Source organism: Ursus arctos, unplaced genomic scaffold, assembly GCF_023065955.2.
Source record: "Ursus arctos isolate Adak ecotype North America unplaced genomic scaffold, UrsArc2.0 scaffold_33, whole genome shotgun sequence".
Classification (NCBI taxonomy): Eukaryota; Metazoa; Chordata; class Mammalia; order Carnivora; family Ursidae; genus Ursus; species Ursus arctos.
This window is the reverse complement of record NW_026623019.1, coordinates 9,237,962-9,250,579: the sequence shown is the minus strand read 5'-3', so window position 1 is coordinate 9,250,579 and position 12,618 is coordinate 9,237,962. Positions and strand designations below refer to the sequence as shown.

The window sequence follows — 12,618 nt, the reverse complement described above, 5'->3', positions numbered from 1 at the left end:
GACAATGCGGTTAACTACGCGGCCCTGAGCTTAGTGGTGAAGTTCATAATTAAATCTTAAGTCGGCTCCATTGTTTCGACTCATCTTCTGACTCAAGGAGCTCATTATCTTCATAGAGCAATGCATGAGCTCCTCTAGGCTTTCCGCTTGTCCCAGCAGACATTGCCTATTTCAACAGGCATCCAGTCCAGAAAAAACACGAAGGTGCCAAGGGCTGCCTCACGGCCTCTGTGTCTCTCGTAGTTCGGGGACTTGCTGTTTGAGGAGGAGGTGGAGCAGTGTGCGGACCTGTGCCAGCGAGTGTTACACCACTGCAGCAGCAGCATGGACGTCACCCGGAGCCAAGCCTGTGCCACCCTCTACCTCCTCATGAGGTTCAGCTTTGGAGCCACCAGTGTAAGCGCTCCCACCGGCGGGGTGGCCCAGAAATGGAGAGAAAGTCAGTGCAAAGCCTCGGTTGAGGAAAAGTTTGCGGGATCGCCATTTCCTTCTGTCCCATGGGAAGGCGACAACGGATGATGGAGATGGATAGCGGCCTTTGGGTTTGCAATCACAAGTGAAGAAGAAGACCGATGAATGCGGTGGTTTCCATCTGCGTGTTTCGAGGACAAGTGAATGAATATTGGGAGATTAAAAGTTGTCCTCTGTGGGGAAAAATACAGCAGGCAGGTTAAGAATTCAGAAGCGTTTGTCTTGTTTCCGAATTCTGATTGAATGGTACCGGATGACCTACGGAGGAGAATTTGAATGAGCAGTATCATCTGCACCTGTGTTTTAATAGAAGCTTTGCAGCCTTTGGAATTCGGCTTTATTGCAGAAGAGTTCACCTTTGCTTTAGTTTATCTAGATTTTAGTGTATTTAGATTTATCTAGATCTTTGTTTAGTTTTATCTAGATTTTAGCTTATCGAGATTATTTACATTTGTGGTCATGTTAACGTACATGTCCAAGAGATCTTAAAAGATAAACTGGCCCAGAGGAAAAAGACAGGGTCCTTGTCATATGTAAGGCATAACTATTGAAAATATTTAGGACATTTTCTCGGGGACCCTCAGGATAATCATATTTTTCCATAGGGCTGGAAGGGAAGGAGAAACAGAAAGTCACTGCCTGTCCAAGGTCCCGAATCTCAGAAAGTGTGGCCATGGAGATACTGTTCCTTTTTCCAGTTCAAGTCAAGTTCCAAGAAGAGGAAAGTTGGTACAAAAGGATCCATCTTTGAGACCCAACTTTGTAGGAACCTCCCAGCCTTACAGCATGGAGGCCATCCAGTCCTCAATGAAAATTTAAAGGCAGCTGACAGATTTATGTCAGAGCAAAGTCCATTTAAACCATTTAAACAACAATATGAATCTTGTGCAAAGTAGAGCTCACATTTCATTGAGAGAAAAGGAAACGGTTGAGATGGGGTAAAAGAAGCACTGGGGAGTTCCTGGTGCCTGGCTCCGCCGCCTTCCATTACCTGCTAGCTGAGTGCCTCTTGTTTGTTCCATCTTTCCTCTTCCTGATGCAGAACTTTGCAAGAGTGAAGATGCAAGTCACCATGTCTCTGGCATCTTTGGTGGGCAAAGCACCAGACTTTAATGAGGAGTACCTGAGAAGATCCTTGAGGACGATCTTGGCCTATGCAGAAGAGGACACAGCCATGCAGGCCACTCCTTTCCCCACCCAGGTAAGCTGAAGAGGGTGCCTTATCTCACACACAGGTTCAGGATCAGACAGGTATAAACTTGGGTATATATATGTGTGTGTGTATACTGTGTATTCATGTATTATATATAATATGTAATTATATAGCAGTTCTGTGTTATATATAAGATTTATAAATATTATGTATATATATGTATTTAATATACAACACACTATATATTATATGCAATATATAATATATAGCATACTGTATATTGGTTACTATATATATATTAGTTATTAGCCATATATATATATATTTATGTAAATAACGTAAGCTAAAGTCCTAAGCTGCCTCTTATTTGGTATAAAAAGACCTGATGTTCCGGAGTACAGTTGAGGGTTCTTCTAGGTTGCAAATAACTGAAACTAGTTCAAGTTACTTTAAACAAGAGGGAAGATAGTATAAGGATTCAGAGCTAATTCATGGATCCCAAGGGCCAACTCACATCTGGGCCTCCGAAGCACGTGGACCTGCAAAGATGAAGGCCATGCAGGGTCCATCCAGCCTCCCCTCCACCTGTGAGTTCTGCTCCCACAGAGAAGCCCGCCTGTGGCTGTCCCATGCCCTTCCAATGCAGCCCTAGCTTGGTACCATGGATGACAAAGCCAGGATTGTTTAGAGGTGTTCGCTTTTTTGCAGGTGGAAGAACTTCTCTGCAATCTGAACAGCATCTTATATGACACGGTGAAAATGAGGGAATTTCAGGAAGATCCCGAGATGCTTATGGATCTCATGTACAGGTACACTTTTCTGATAAAGTCAGAGGGTGTCAGCTGAGGGTCTAGGGTTTGTCACTGTGGAGGTCTTGGTAGTGTCATTATCTTGGTCCATGTGGGTTCAGTTTTGGATGGCATCCTTTGCATATGTAGAAATTAATATTCAGAGTGGACTGATTCATGTACATATTTTTAGAAATATCCCCCTAATTTAAACTGAGGTATCTTTTACAAAGAAGGAGAGAAAAGAACTATTATCATACGAATTATTTCCTATATGTTTTTTTCCAGTTATATTTGGACAGAGATGTATAGTTTTATTTAGAAATCATATTTTACTTTATAGTTTCAAACTGTCTTAAGGTCCTTGTTCAGGAGAAACTACTTATAGAAATAAATTGGATCGGATGTGATGTCGTAGATGGGTCGTACTTTTGTTGTTATTCTGAGAGGAAGGAAAGAAAAGGAAGAAAATTGCTAGAGATCCATTAAAATAGACCTCGTTTGATTGGGCCTTTTTCTTCCCCATAAAACTTTAAGTAAATGCTATTTCTTGATGTCCAGCACACCCTACCTGTGGAATGAAAACAACTAGACTGATAAATGTTTGCTTTTTCTCTCATTTTTTGAACAGGTGGGGAAAACCTCTAAGGGTGGGGGGGGATTCTTTGGGAGAAAAAAGTGGCCATGCACAGTAGAAAAACAGTGTCATTAACCAGCTGTCCTTGAAACGTTCTCCATCTGTCCTCAGAATTGCCAAGAGTTACCAGACCTCTCCTGATCTGCGGCTGACCTGGCTCCAGAACATGGCCGAGAAACACACCAAGAAGAAATGCTACACGGAGGCAGCCATGTGCCTGGTGCACGCGGCTGCCTTAGTGGCCGAGTACCTGAGCATGCTGGAGGACCACAGCTACCTGCCCGTGGGCAGCGTCAGTTTTCAGGTGGGGGGCAAATGCAGCTTCTCCTTGAGAGCCATGGTTCTCAACTGGGGGTGGTCTTGCCTCCCAACCCAGAAGGCATTTGAAGATCTCTGGAGACATTTCTGGTTGTTACAACGGGGGGGTGGTGGTGGTGAGGGGGAGCATTGGCATCTGACACGTATAAGCCAGGGACACTGCTGAACATTCTACAATGCATATGTGGCCTCAAATGTCAGTAGTGCCAAGGCTGAAAGAAATCTGCTTTAGTTCTTATATTTGCCTCTTCTAATTGCTTTACTATCTTACTAACTTGGTTTTTTTTTTTTTTTTTTTTTTTAACTATTTACAATAAATATAGAGTTGACAGGCACTCTGGGCATTCCCAAACACTCAGATCCATGATTTCATTTGACCCTCTGCATCCACCAGTAAAGCAGGCAGATAGGCAAGGGACTATGACTCCTACTTAACAGATGACAAAACTGAGAGAGCAGTTTTTCTAAGGTCACTTAAACTCTTTCTCAAAGACAGATTTGGCACAGTACATTGACAACTGGGAAAGTATTTTCCAGACACTAGAGAAATGATTTCCTGCACGACCCATTCCTTGGATCACATGGCCCAACTCTGTAGCATTCCACACTTCAGTCCCAAAGCGAGGAAGAACCACATTGACCTGGGAAGAGCAAAAGGGAGCTGAACCAGTACTTTCTTAGGATAAGCTGAATATTACCCACAGTTAGCAAAGGGAAATGGTCTACCAGGTCTGAAAATTGACTCAGGGCTAGGATGCTCAATGGCCACTTGGATAGCTTTTGCTGAATAGTTTAATACAGTCTTTAGAGAAAATAAAAGTTTTATGAGTCCTTTTGTAAGAGAGATAATCTGCAGAAATGACTCCCCTTGAAACCACGAACAATACAGTACGGTAACAGAGCCCTTTTCAAGCCAGACGCACAGTCATTTGTAAGTGCCTGTATTATCCTTGTTTGAATCTATATGACTGGTTTTATAAAAGGCTTTTTTCCAGTATTGTTCTTCAACACAATTTTGCGATGGCCATGTGAACCAGAGGGAGAGGACAATTCAGAGTAGCTTCCGCAGGCTTTGCGAAGAAGTCACTGAAACCGTTGCTGGGGGTGCCAGGAGCTTCTGATTCCCTTGAACTCTTTCACCTGTGCACCTGTTTGCTTCTTATTATTAACCCCTCCTTTCTTACGGCATTCGGTAACAATAATATTTATTCTAACATTTCATCCTCAGCAAATCACTTCTGTTCTCAGTTCAGAAATGTGTGTTATAAAGGCCAAAAATGAAATTCTTATCCAAAAAGCGTAAAAATATCACATCTGATTTTCATTCACATAAAAGCAAAGAAAGTTACAAAAGTAATTTGATATGTATCTGCTTCTTTCATCACATTTATTTTGGCCGTTTGATATTATCAAGGGTAAATATTTTAAGTGCTACTCTTTCAATTCCCAGAAAATCTTTGGGTTTTTTACTCAATGTTGAATCGTATCATCCTCTTTCCATGCTTTATTAACTGAACTATTTCATATCTTTCTTTTATGCCTTTTTGACTGTTACTATATTCTATTTGGATATTTGTCACCTAAATATTAATGGCATTTCATTATTGACTCTCATATTTGGTAAGCTTGAGAATTCTAATTTCTCCTAGAATTCATTTGATTTGCTTATCATAAGCCATGCCAAGGCAAGATAGAGCAGTTATTCTAGAACCAACAGAAAACCTCCACATTGTCCCTACAGGGGAACATTTAGCTCTATTTTTCATATCTCTATATCCATTCCTTTATTCTTCTAGATGATATTTATTGAGCACTTACTGTGTCCTCATGAACTTTACCTTCTAGCCAGGGAGAGCGGCATCATCTAACTATTCTATTCCTTATTCAATTACAATTATGATAAATGCTGTAAGAAAGAGGTACAAGATGCCAGGAGTGTTTATAATCTGACCTAACCTGGGGGTCGTGGGAAGCTCAGAAGGACCAGGAAGGTGAAGGGGGAAGCAGAAGGAGTTGCAAAGTATGAGGTCTTCATGATACACAGAACACGGTGAGGTAGCTGTTCTCGGCTACGGAAGAGAAGCCAAATCATGTTGTTGCTTTTGAGCCAATTCTTTTCCCTCGAAGGAGACATACCAAATCTTTTTGGAAATGTATGCTTGCAAGTGACAGAATACCAAACCTAGACTGACCTAGGGTGGAAATGGAATTTATCAGCTTGCATGAGGGAGGCGAGCTGGGAGCAGCACCCACCAAACCGAAAGGAGGGACGCAAACCATGTCATCAGACCTCAGTGTTGTCACCACTTCCTGTCTCTGCTTTCCTGTACATCGACTTCATCCTGCACGGGCTTCCCATGCCCACTAGAAGTATTTAGGTTTATGCCTTCCCAGGTTGAAGACCAGGAGAATAGAGAGATGGCTCATTTCTAGCAGTTGCTGAGAAAGTCTCAGTGCATCTTATTGGTTCTGACAGGCTCATGTGCTCATCCCTGAGCCAATCAGAGTGGCCAGAGAAATGGAATGCTCTGATTGGCTGGGCCAGAGTAGAGGTCTGCACCTGGACTTGTGGATGGTTCCCCAGGATGCCTTACTCTACAAAAGGATAAAGGACCTCTGGACAGCATTAACAACAGATGTCCAGAGTTGACTTCTCAAATGCTGTGTGCTTTAGTTTTCAACCTCGTTCTGCTCCAATAAAATTGAATTTTTGGAAAAGAATTATAAACAGGAGATAAATAATTCTGTGCAAGGAAAATAACTTTGAGGCCACTGAATTCCAAGGCACTGAGCTCGTTGAAATTCTATGCCCCAGACTGCCGTGTTTATTCCACAAATGTAGATATGGATACATTCTCAGATCCTGCTCTGACTTTTACCTCCCTGATTCTGAAGCCAGGGAAGTCTGCCAGAATCCTTTCCCTCTAGTTACAGCTAAGAAAGCTACATTACTTCAGATCTGTTCCTCTACCTGTAGAAAATTGCATACAATTCTCATAGCACTCATTTCTCAAGTTATTAGATTCTTTCAACTGAATCCCTGGGACCTTCTGTTATTTCCAGTTTGGAAACATTATAATAGAAAGACCGGGTTTGGAAAAAAGACTGGTCACAAGAGATTCTGAGAGCCTCCTATATTCCTAAAACTACATTAAAATCTTGGATGTGAAGATAGAGGACTGTGACAGCTCTTTTCTTTGATTGTTAAGGTTGATTCGCTTGATTTTGCTAACCAGGCCAGGAAGCAGATCATTTTACTTCACAGGCCAACTCTGGTCAGTTGGTCGTGAATTTTGAGAATACAGTTGACCCTTAAACAACACAGGGGCACCCCCCACCTAGTCAGAAGTCCACAGATAGGGGCGCCTGAGTGGCACAGCGGTTAAGCGTCTGCCTTCGGCTCAGGGCGTGATCCCGGCGTTATGGGATCAAGCCCCACATCAGGCTCCTCCGCTATGAGCCTGCTTCTTCCATTCCCACTCCCCCTGCTTGTGTTCTCTCTCTCTGTCTGTCTCTATCTCTGGCTGGCTGTCTCTATCTCTGTCGAATAAATAAATAAAATCTTTAAAAAAAAAAAAAAAGAAGTCCACAGATAACTCAACTTCCCCCAAAACTTAACTACTAATAGCCTACTGTTGAACAGACACCTTAGTGGTAACATAAACTGTTGATTCACCTGTGTTTTGTATGCTAGATGTATGATATATTCTTACAATAATACCTAACTTCTCCTTAATATCTTTGGTATTTCTAAACTACACGGTTTGTCAGTTTTTTCAAATTGTCACAAATCTCAAAAGATTTTTCCAATATATTTTTTAAATTGATTTTATTTAAATTCGATTAGTTAACATGTAGAGTATTCTTAGTTTCAGAGTCCAGTATATTTTCGAAAATGCATATAAGTGGACCCGTGCAGTTCAAACCAGTGTTGTTCAAGGACTGACTATATATCTAAACTTCAAGGGAAATGGTGCTATAGTTGATTAGTTATGCCTGCTACCAGTGTAGGAATAGGAAGGAGTGGCATGTGTGCTGCCTGTTTGCAATCTCTAAGCTGGGAAGATATCCCATGGCTTTTACGCGCTATATGCGTTTCGTCCACAGCTGTGAGACAGGTTGAAAAAAAAGACTTTTAACATGTCAAGAGTATGAGAGTCACTGCAAGGGCCAGAGCTGGGGTGAGGCAAGAGGCGCCTAAGGGGCAGAATGTAAGGAAGCACTCACTCCTAGGGTCAAGCAAGTTCAGAGTCATCACTTCCTGAGATTGGGTGGACCCTGGGATTGAATGCCTCTCTAAAGGTTGTGCCCTCGGTTTCTCACTTGGTTCATCCTAGCCCGGGCCCTGGTTACTGCACTCTCTGCTGGAGACTTTAAACTCTATGGTTTGTGTAAAGGAAATCTTGAAAAAAAGAACAAAATGGGAGACAACAATAAAGGTTGCATTGCCATCAACATGGCCACCAAGAGGACATTCTCGTTGGCTATTATTGTATAATATGGCTGTTCACCTGCAAGTCAAGTCAGTAGCAACGCACCTCCAAGGTTCACTGGGCTGCTGAAGCACGAGTCTCGTTAGCTGTTAATTGGTCTTTGCCTTTTTTTTTTTTTAAGATTTTATTTATTTACTTGAGAGAGAGAGACAGCCAGCGAGAGAGGGAACACAAGCAGGGGAAGTGGGAGAGGAAGAAGCAGGCTCCTAGCAGAGGAGCCTGATGTGGGGCTTGATCCCAGAACGCCGGGATCACGCCCTGAGCCTAAGGCAGACGCTTAACGACTGAGCCACCCAGGCGCCCCTGGTCTTTGCCTTTTTAAAAACCATGACCCCTGCTGGATGTCCCATAGGGTCTTTCATGACAGTAACTCAGTTGTTCCTACACTGAGGTAAGTGTCCTTTGTGTATGTCCTAAAGGTCAAAAAGAAAAGAAAATTGTAAGTTTTGAAGACCAGTTGCTCAGTGTATCCTTTCAAAATAAATGGCAGCCAGAGCGTCTTGTGGGTGGAATTAGAGACATTCTATAATCACAGGCTCTGTGAGGAACTTTGAACGCACGCTGGCTCAGTGCCCCATCTTGGGTTCCTCTGGTACCCTTTGTTAGTCCGGTCCCCCTGTTCTCTGGGCTTATACTGGGATCTCTTTCAGAACATTTCTTCCAACGTGCTGGAGGAGTCTGCGGTCTCCGATGACACCTTGTCACCCGATGAGGACGGCGTGTGTTCGGGCCGGTACTTCACCGAGAGCGGCCTGGTGGGCCTCCTGGAGCACGCCGCTGAACTCTTCAGCACGGTCAGTGCTCACAGGGGTCCCGGGGCCTCCGCGTGGGCCAGACTCCCAGCGCCATGAATGCCAGTCTTCACCCCGAGCCGGGCGCACCTCCTGCTGGGCTGTGCAGGGCTGGGGGGGGGTGGTGGCCCCAGATGACTTTGATGTATGCAAATTGCATCAGTTCTGCTGGGAGCCAAGAAAGCCTTTCATCACTGCAATATTCTGGTTTTCATGGCAGGCTCTTCGGCTGCACAGCAGTTACACTGTATTATTTCCATTTAATAGGGTGGAAATTAGGCCACAGAGAGGTGAAATGGCTTGCCCAGGGTTACACCACAAATGATGAGGCATGTTCTCACTCCCTCGTTTTCCCTCCGGTGGAAAAAAATATTGGGGCGGAGCCACTGGGAGGAGAGGGAGGGAATAGATGGACCAGCTGTCTTTCTGACAACTAGGTAGTCCTCAGGATTGGCGCAAAGCAGGACCAGCTCAGAGAACGGTGGGAGGGCAAACCACTAAGACTCCCCTCACTTGCCTAGTCTGGGTCTACACACTCCTGATAAGAGAAAAAAAATAGGTAGATTAAGTAAGTGCGATTCAGGGTAGTGGAGAAAGTCTCTTGCCCATTTTCATGTTAATAACCCCACTCCTCCCCCCCCCAGTTGTAAGCCAAGTAAATATCTAACACTTCACTATGTTTAGCTAATCCGCTTTTATGTTCATCCGTATAGTTTTCTTTCTTTTCTACGTTTCATTTCCAAGTTTCCTACCTTACGACCTCTATGTATTTTTTGTTTTAACTATCTTTTCTTTTTTCTGCTTTCCATTTCAGGACTCAGAGAAAGAGCAATATACTTCCATTTTTCCTAAAATTCAAGAAAGTGAACTAGTTAGAATCCTACCAACTCCTTTTAGGCATGCATCAAACATCTGGCTAAGGGTGACCCCTGATGACATTTAACTATGCCAGAGCTGCCTTCCTGAGTAGTTACGTGCCCCTGCTGCCAATCTCCTGTTTTTATTCCTTGGAAACCCTTTTGCCCACTTAACATCATCATATAGGACCATTTAGCGCATGTCTAGTTCCGTTTGCGTGCTCCGGCCGTCCCAGAGAAGCCCAGACATCACTCTTGCTCTGTAAAATATTGTGGCGCCCATTACTAATCCATCCTCCACCACATAACGAACTCTGGATGTTCTTCTTAACTGTCGCCTGGATTAAATTCTTGTTGATTTTCTCTTTCCAAGGGAGGATTGTACGAGACGGTTAATGAGGTCTACAAGCTGGTCATTCCCATCCTGGAAGCACACAGAGACTTTCGGAAGCTGACCTCCACCCACGACAAGCTACAGAAGGCTTTTGACAGCATCATTAGCAAGGTAGCTGGGGAGCCTGGCCAGCAGGTCCTGTTACCTGGCAGCAGGTGACCCCGTCCCAGAGATCCTTAGTCCTGCTTCCTCTCTAGTGAGCGATTTGCCTTGAGCACATCATTGCTGTCGCTCTTACCTACCCAATGGAGAGGGGCTGGGAATAGGTAGAGAACCAGGGTTCAGACAGTTCAGACCGAAAGAAAGCACCTGGATGACTGCACAACCAGGAAATGTGAGGATTTTTAAAGTTCACTTCAAAGAAGTCCTAGAAATCTTTCATGGCATTTCTTTCTTTCTTTCTTTCTTTCTTTCTTTCTTTTTTTTTTTTTTTTTTAAAGATTTTATTTATTTATGTGACAGAGAGACAGCCAGCGAGAGAGGGAACACAGCAGGGGGAGTGGGAGAGGAAGAAGCAGGCTCACAGCAGAGGAGCCCGATGTGGGACTCGATCCCGGCGTGCCGGGATCACGCCCTGAGCCGAAGGCAGACGCTTTAACGACTGCGCTACCCAGGCGCCCCTCTTTCTTTCTTTCTTTTTTTATTATTTCCGAAGTTTCTTCCATAAACATTGCATTTTTTTAAAGGCGTGATTTCAGTTTATATTAGCCATAGGAATAAAATGCTTTGTGGGTGCCTGGGTGGTTCAGATGGTTAAGCCTCTGCCTTCAGCTCAGGTCATGATCCCAGGGTCCTGGGATCAAGCCCCACATCTGGCTCCCTGCTCCACAGAGAGCCTGCTTCTCCCTCTCCTTCTGCCTGCCACTCCCCCTGCTTGTGCTTCGTCTCCCTCTGTCAAAGAAATAAATAAAATCTTCAAAAAATAAATAAATAAAATGTTTTATAACACAATAATAGAAGAATCTTGCCCTTTCCAAGCCTATAGATCCTCAAAAATGACCTTATTTTGCTCACTAGGGTCACAAGAGAATGTTTGGGACTTACTTCCGAGTTGGTTTCTATGGATCCAAATTTGGGGATTTAGATGAGCAGGAATTTATTTACAAAGAGCCTGCTATTACCAAGCTCCCTGAGATCTCTCACAGACTAGAGGTAAGAAAAGTGCTCGACAATGTATACTTCATGAACGCAAGTTAGAGTGGGTCATTGCCCCCCCCTAATTATGGATTTGTCATTGATCTGTATAAAAATTTATTCACATTGCATTTATAATGTGAAGGTATTAGGTGAGATCATAAGGTAAAGCAGGATTTGGAGAATTTTTCCCTAAGATTCTGCATTTGCTTGTCCAAATTTATGAATTTATAGGGTGAGTATTTGTTTTCAAGACTACCCAAAAGTCAGTTGATGTCATGTGCTTTCCTGTCACTCTTTAAATTTTAGTAATGGTTTTTCAGCCTTAAGATTATTACCTTGACTTTGAATCTGGCCAAATTACTGAGTTATCCCTAGGAAGTGTTGTAGTCATCCTTTTGGTATCATCGGACAACACATCCCCCTTCTGACACAGAGATGCTCACAGTAGCCACACCATGAGCACAGTGAGCTCTTGCTGCTGAGCTGGTCCAAGGAGCCCTCCTCTGCAGCTCATCGGAGTCGGTGTCCCATCTCGTAGGCTGGAAGCCCCAACTCCAACCTGCTGTCTACTTTTGATCCATAATGTCATAGAGAAAAGCAGCATATTCCTAGAGGAAAGGATGGAGAAAAAGGAAAACAGCCTAGAGAAAAGTGAGAAAAGCAGACATGGAAAGGGCCAAGCACTAAGAACTCAGGAGGAAAGTCAAGGCTTGCCCTCCAAACAAAACCTTCTGAGTAACTGGGGTTCCCTGAAGTGCTGACACTTATTTCAATTCATGCCTTACGCCTGCTTGTATTGCTTTGAATTTATGCTTTTTCATGGCTGTAAAACTTAAAACACTTTAGTTGCCAAATTGTCCTTATGCTATCCACCCCTGGAAAATAAGAGACTTTAATTCCTACTTAACTCAAAGAAGCCATGGCCCAGAGTGGTTGAGTAACTTGCCCAAAGTCATTCAGCTCATGAGAAGGAAAACTAGCAATTGACCCCAGGCCGCTTGGTTCCCTAATATGTTTCTCCACCATAGGACTAGAAATGTATGATTTGTCTTCTTGTGAAATGTGGTTTGTCACATTCTGGGAAGCCTAGTGAGTGACCTCCAAGTTCCTAGGGCACAAAAGGCCAGAAGTAAATAGTGCCATTCCCCTGGAGCTGCTTCGGGAAATATGAAGACATTGGTAGAATTAGAGGTCAAGCACACTTATTTTAGGGAAGCAGCCATCAGTTTGCAATGCTGCGCTTCCTTATATTTTTATTTTTGTCTCCAGAAATGCTAACTTGCCTCATTAGCTCAGAAAGACTTCCAATAATCAGTGAGCAAATTCTTCCTTACACTGTTTCAAACTTACTCCACTTCTGAGACACAGAGAATTGCATTACATTAAAATAGCCTTTATCATCTGTTGGTTCTTCTTGCCTAGGGATTTTATGGCCAGTGTTTCGGTGAGGAATTTGTGGAAGTGATAAAAGACTCTGCTCCTGTGGACAAAACCAAGTTGGATCCTAACAAGGTATGGAGAAATTTGCAAAAAATCACCCTCAGGCTCTGATGCCCTTCGTTCTACCCCCAAAACATAA

At 43.4% G+C, this 12,618-nt stretch overlaps 1 protein-coding gene across 6 annotated transcripts in view; it reads left to right on the top strand.

Annotated features, from left to right (window-relative positions):
- DOCK8 (dedicator of cytokinesis 8) overlaps positions 1-12,618 on the top strand; it is a 219,260-nt gene that overhangs the window by 188,518 nt on the left and 18,124 nt on the right. For 4 of the 6 annotated variants that reach the window (XM_026519308.4, XM_057305576.1, XM_057305574.1 and 1 more), the window contains 8 exons: positions 244-396; positions 1,514-1,672; positions 2,333-2,433; positions 3,161-3,353; positions 8,511-8,654; positions 9,882-10,013; positions 10,920-11,054; positions 12,462-12,551. In XM_026519308.4, coding sequence (XP_026375093.3) covers positions 244-396; positions 1,514-1,672; positions 2,333-2,433; positions 3,161-3,353; positions 8,511-8,654; positions 9,882-10,013; positions 10,920-11,054; positions 12,462-12,551 — 1,107 coding nt within the window. The remainder of the gene's footprint in view (positions 1-243; positions 397-1,513; positions 1,673-2,332; positions 2,434-3,160; positions 3,354-8,510; positions 8,655-9,881; positions 10,014-10,919; positions 11,055-12,461; positions 12,552-12,618) is intronic. The other 2 variants (XM_044391271.3, XM_044391272.3) reach the window with 2 other exon arrangements.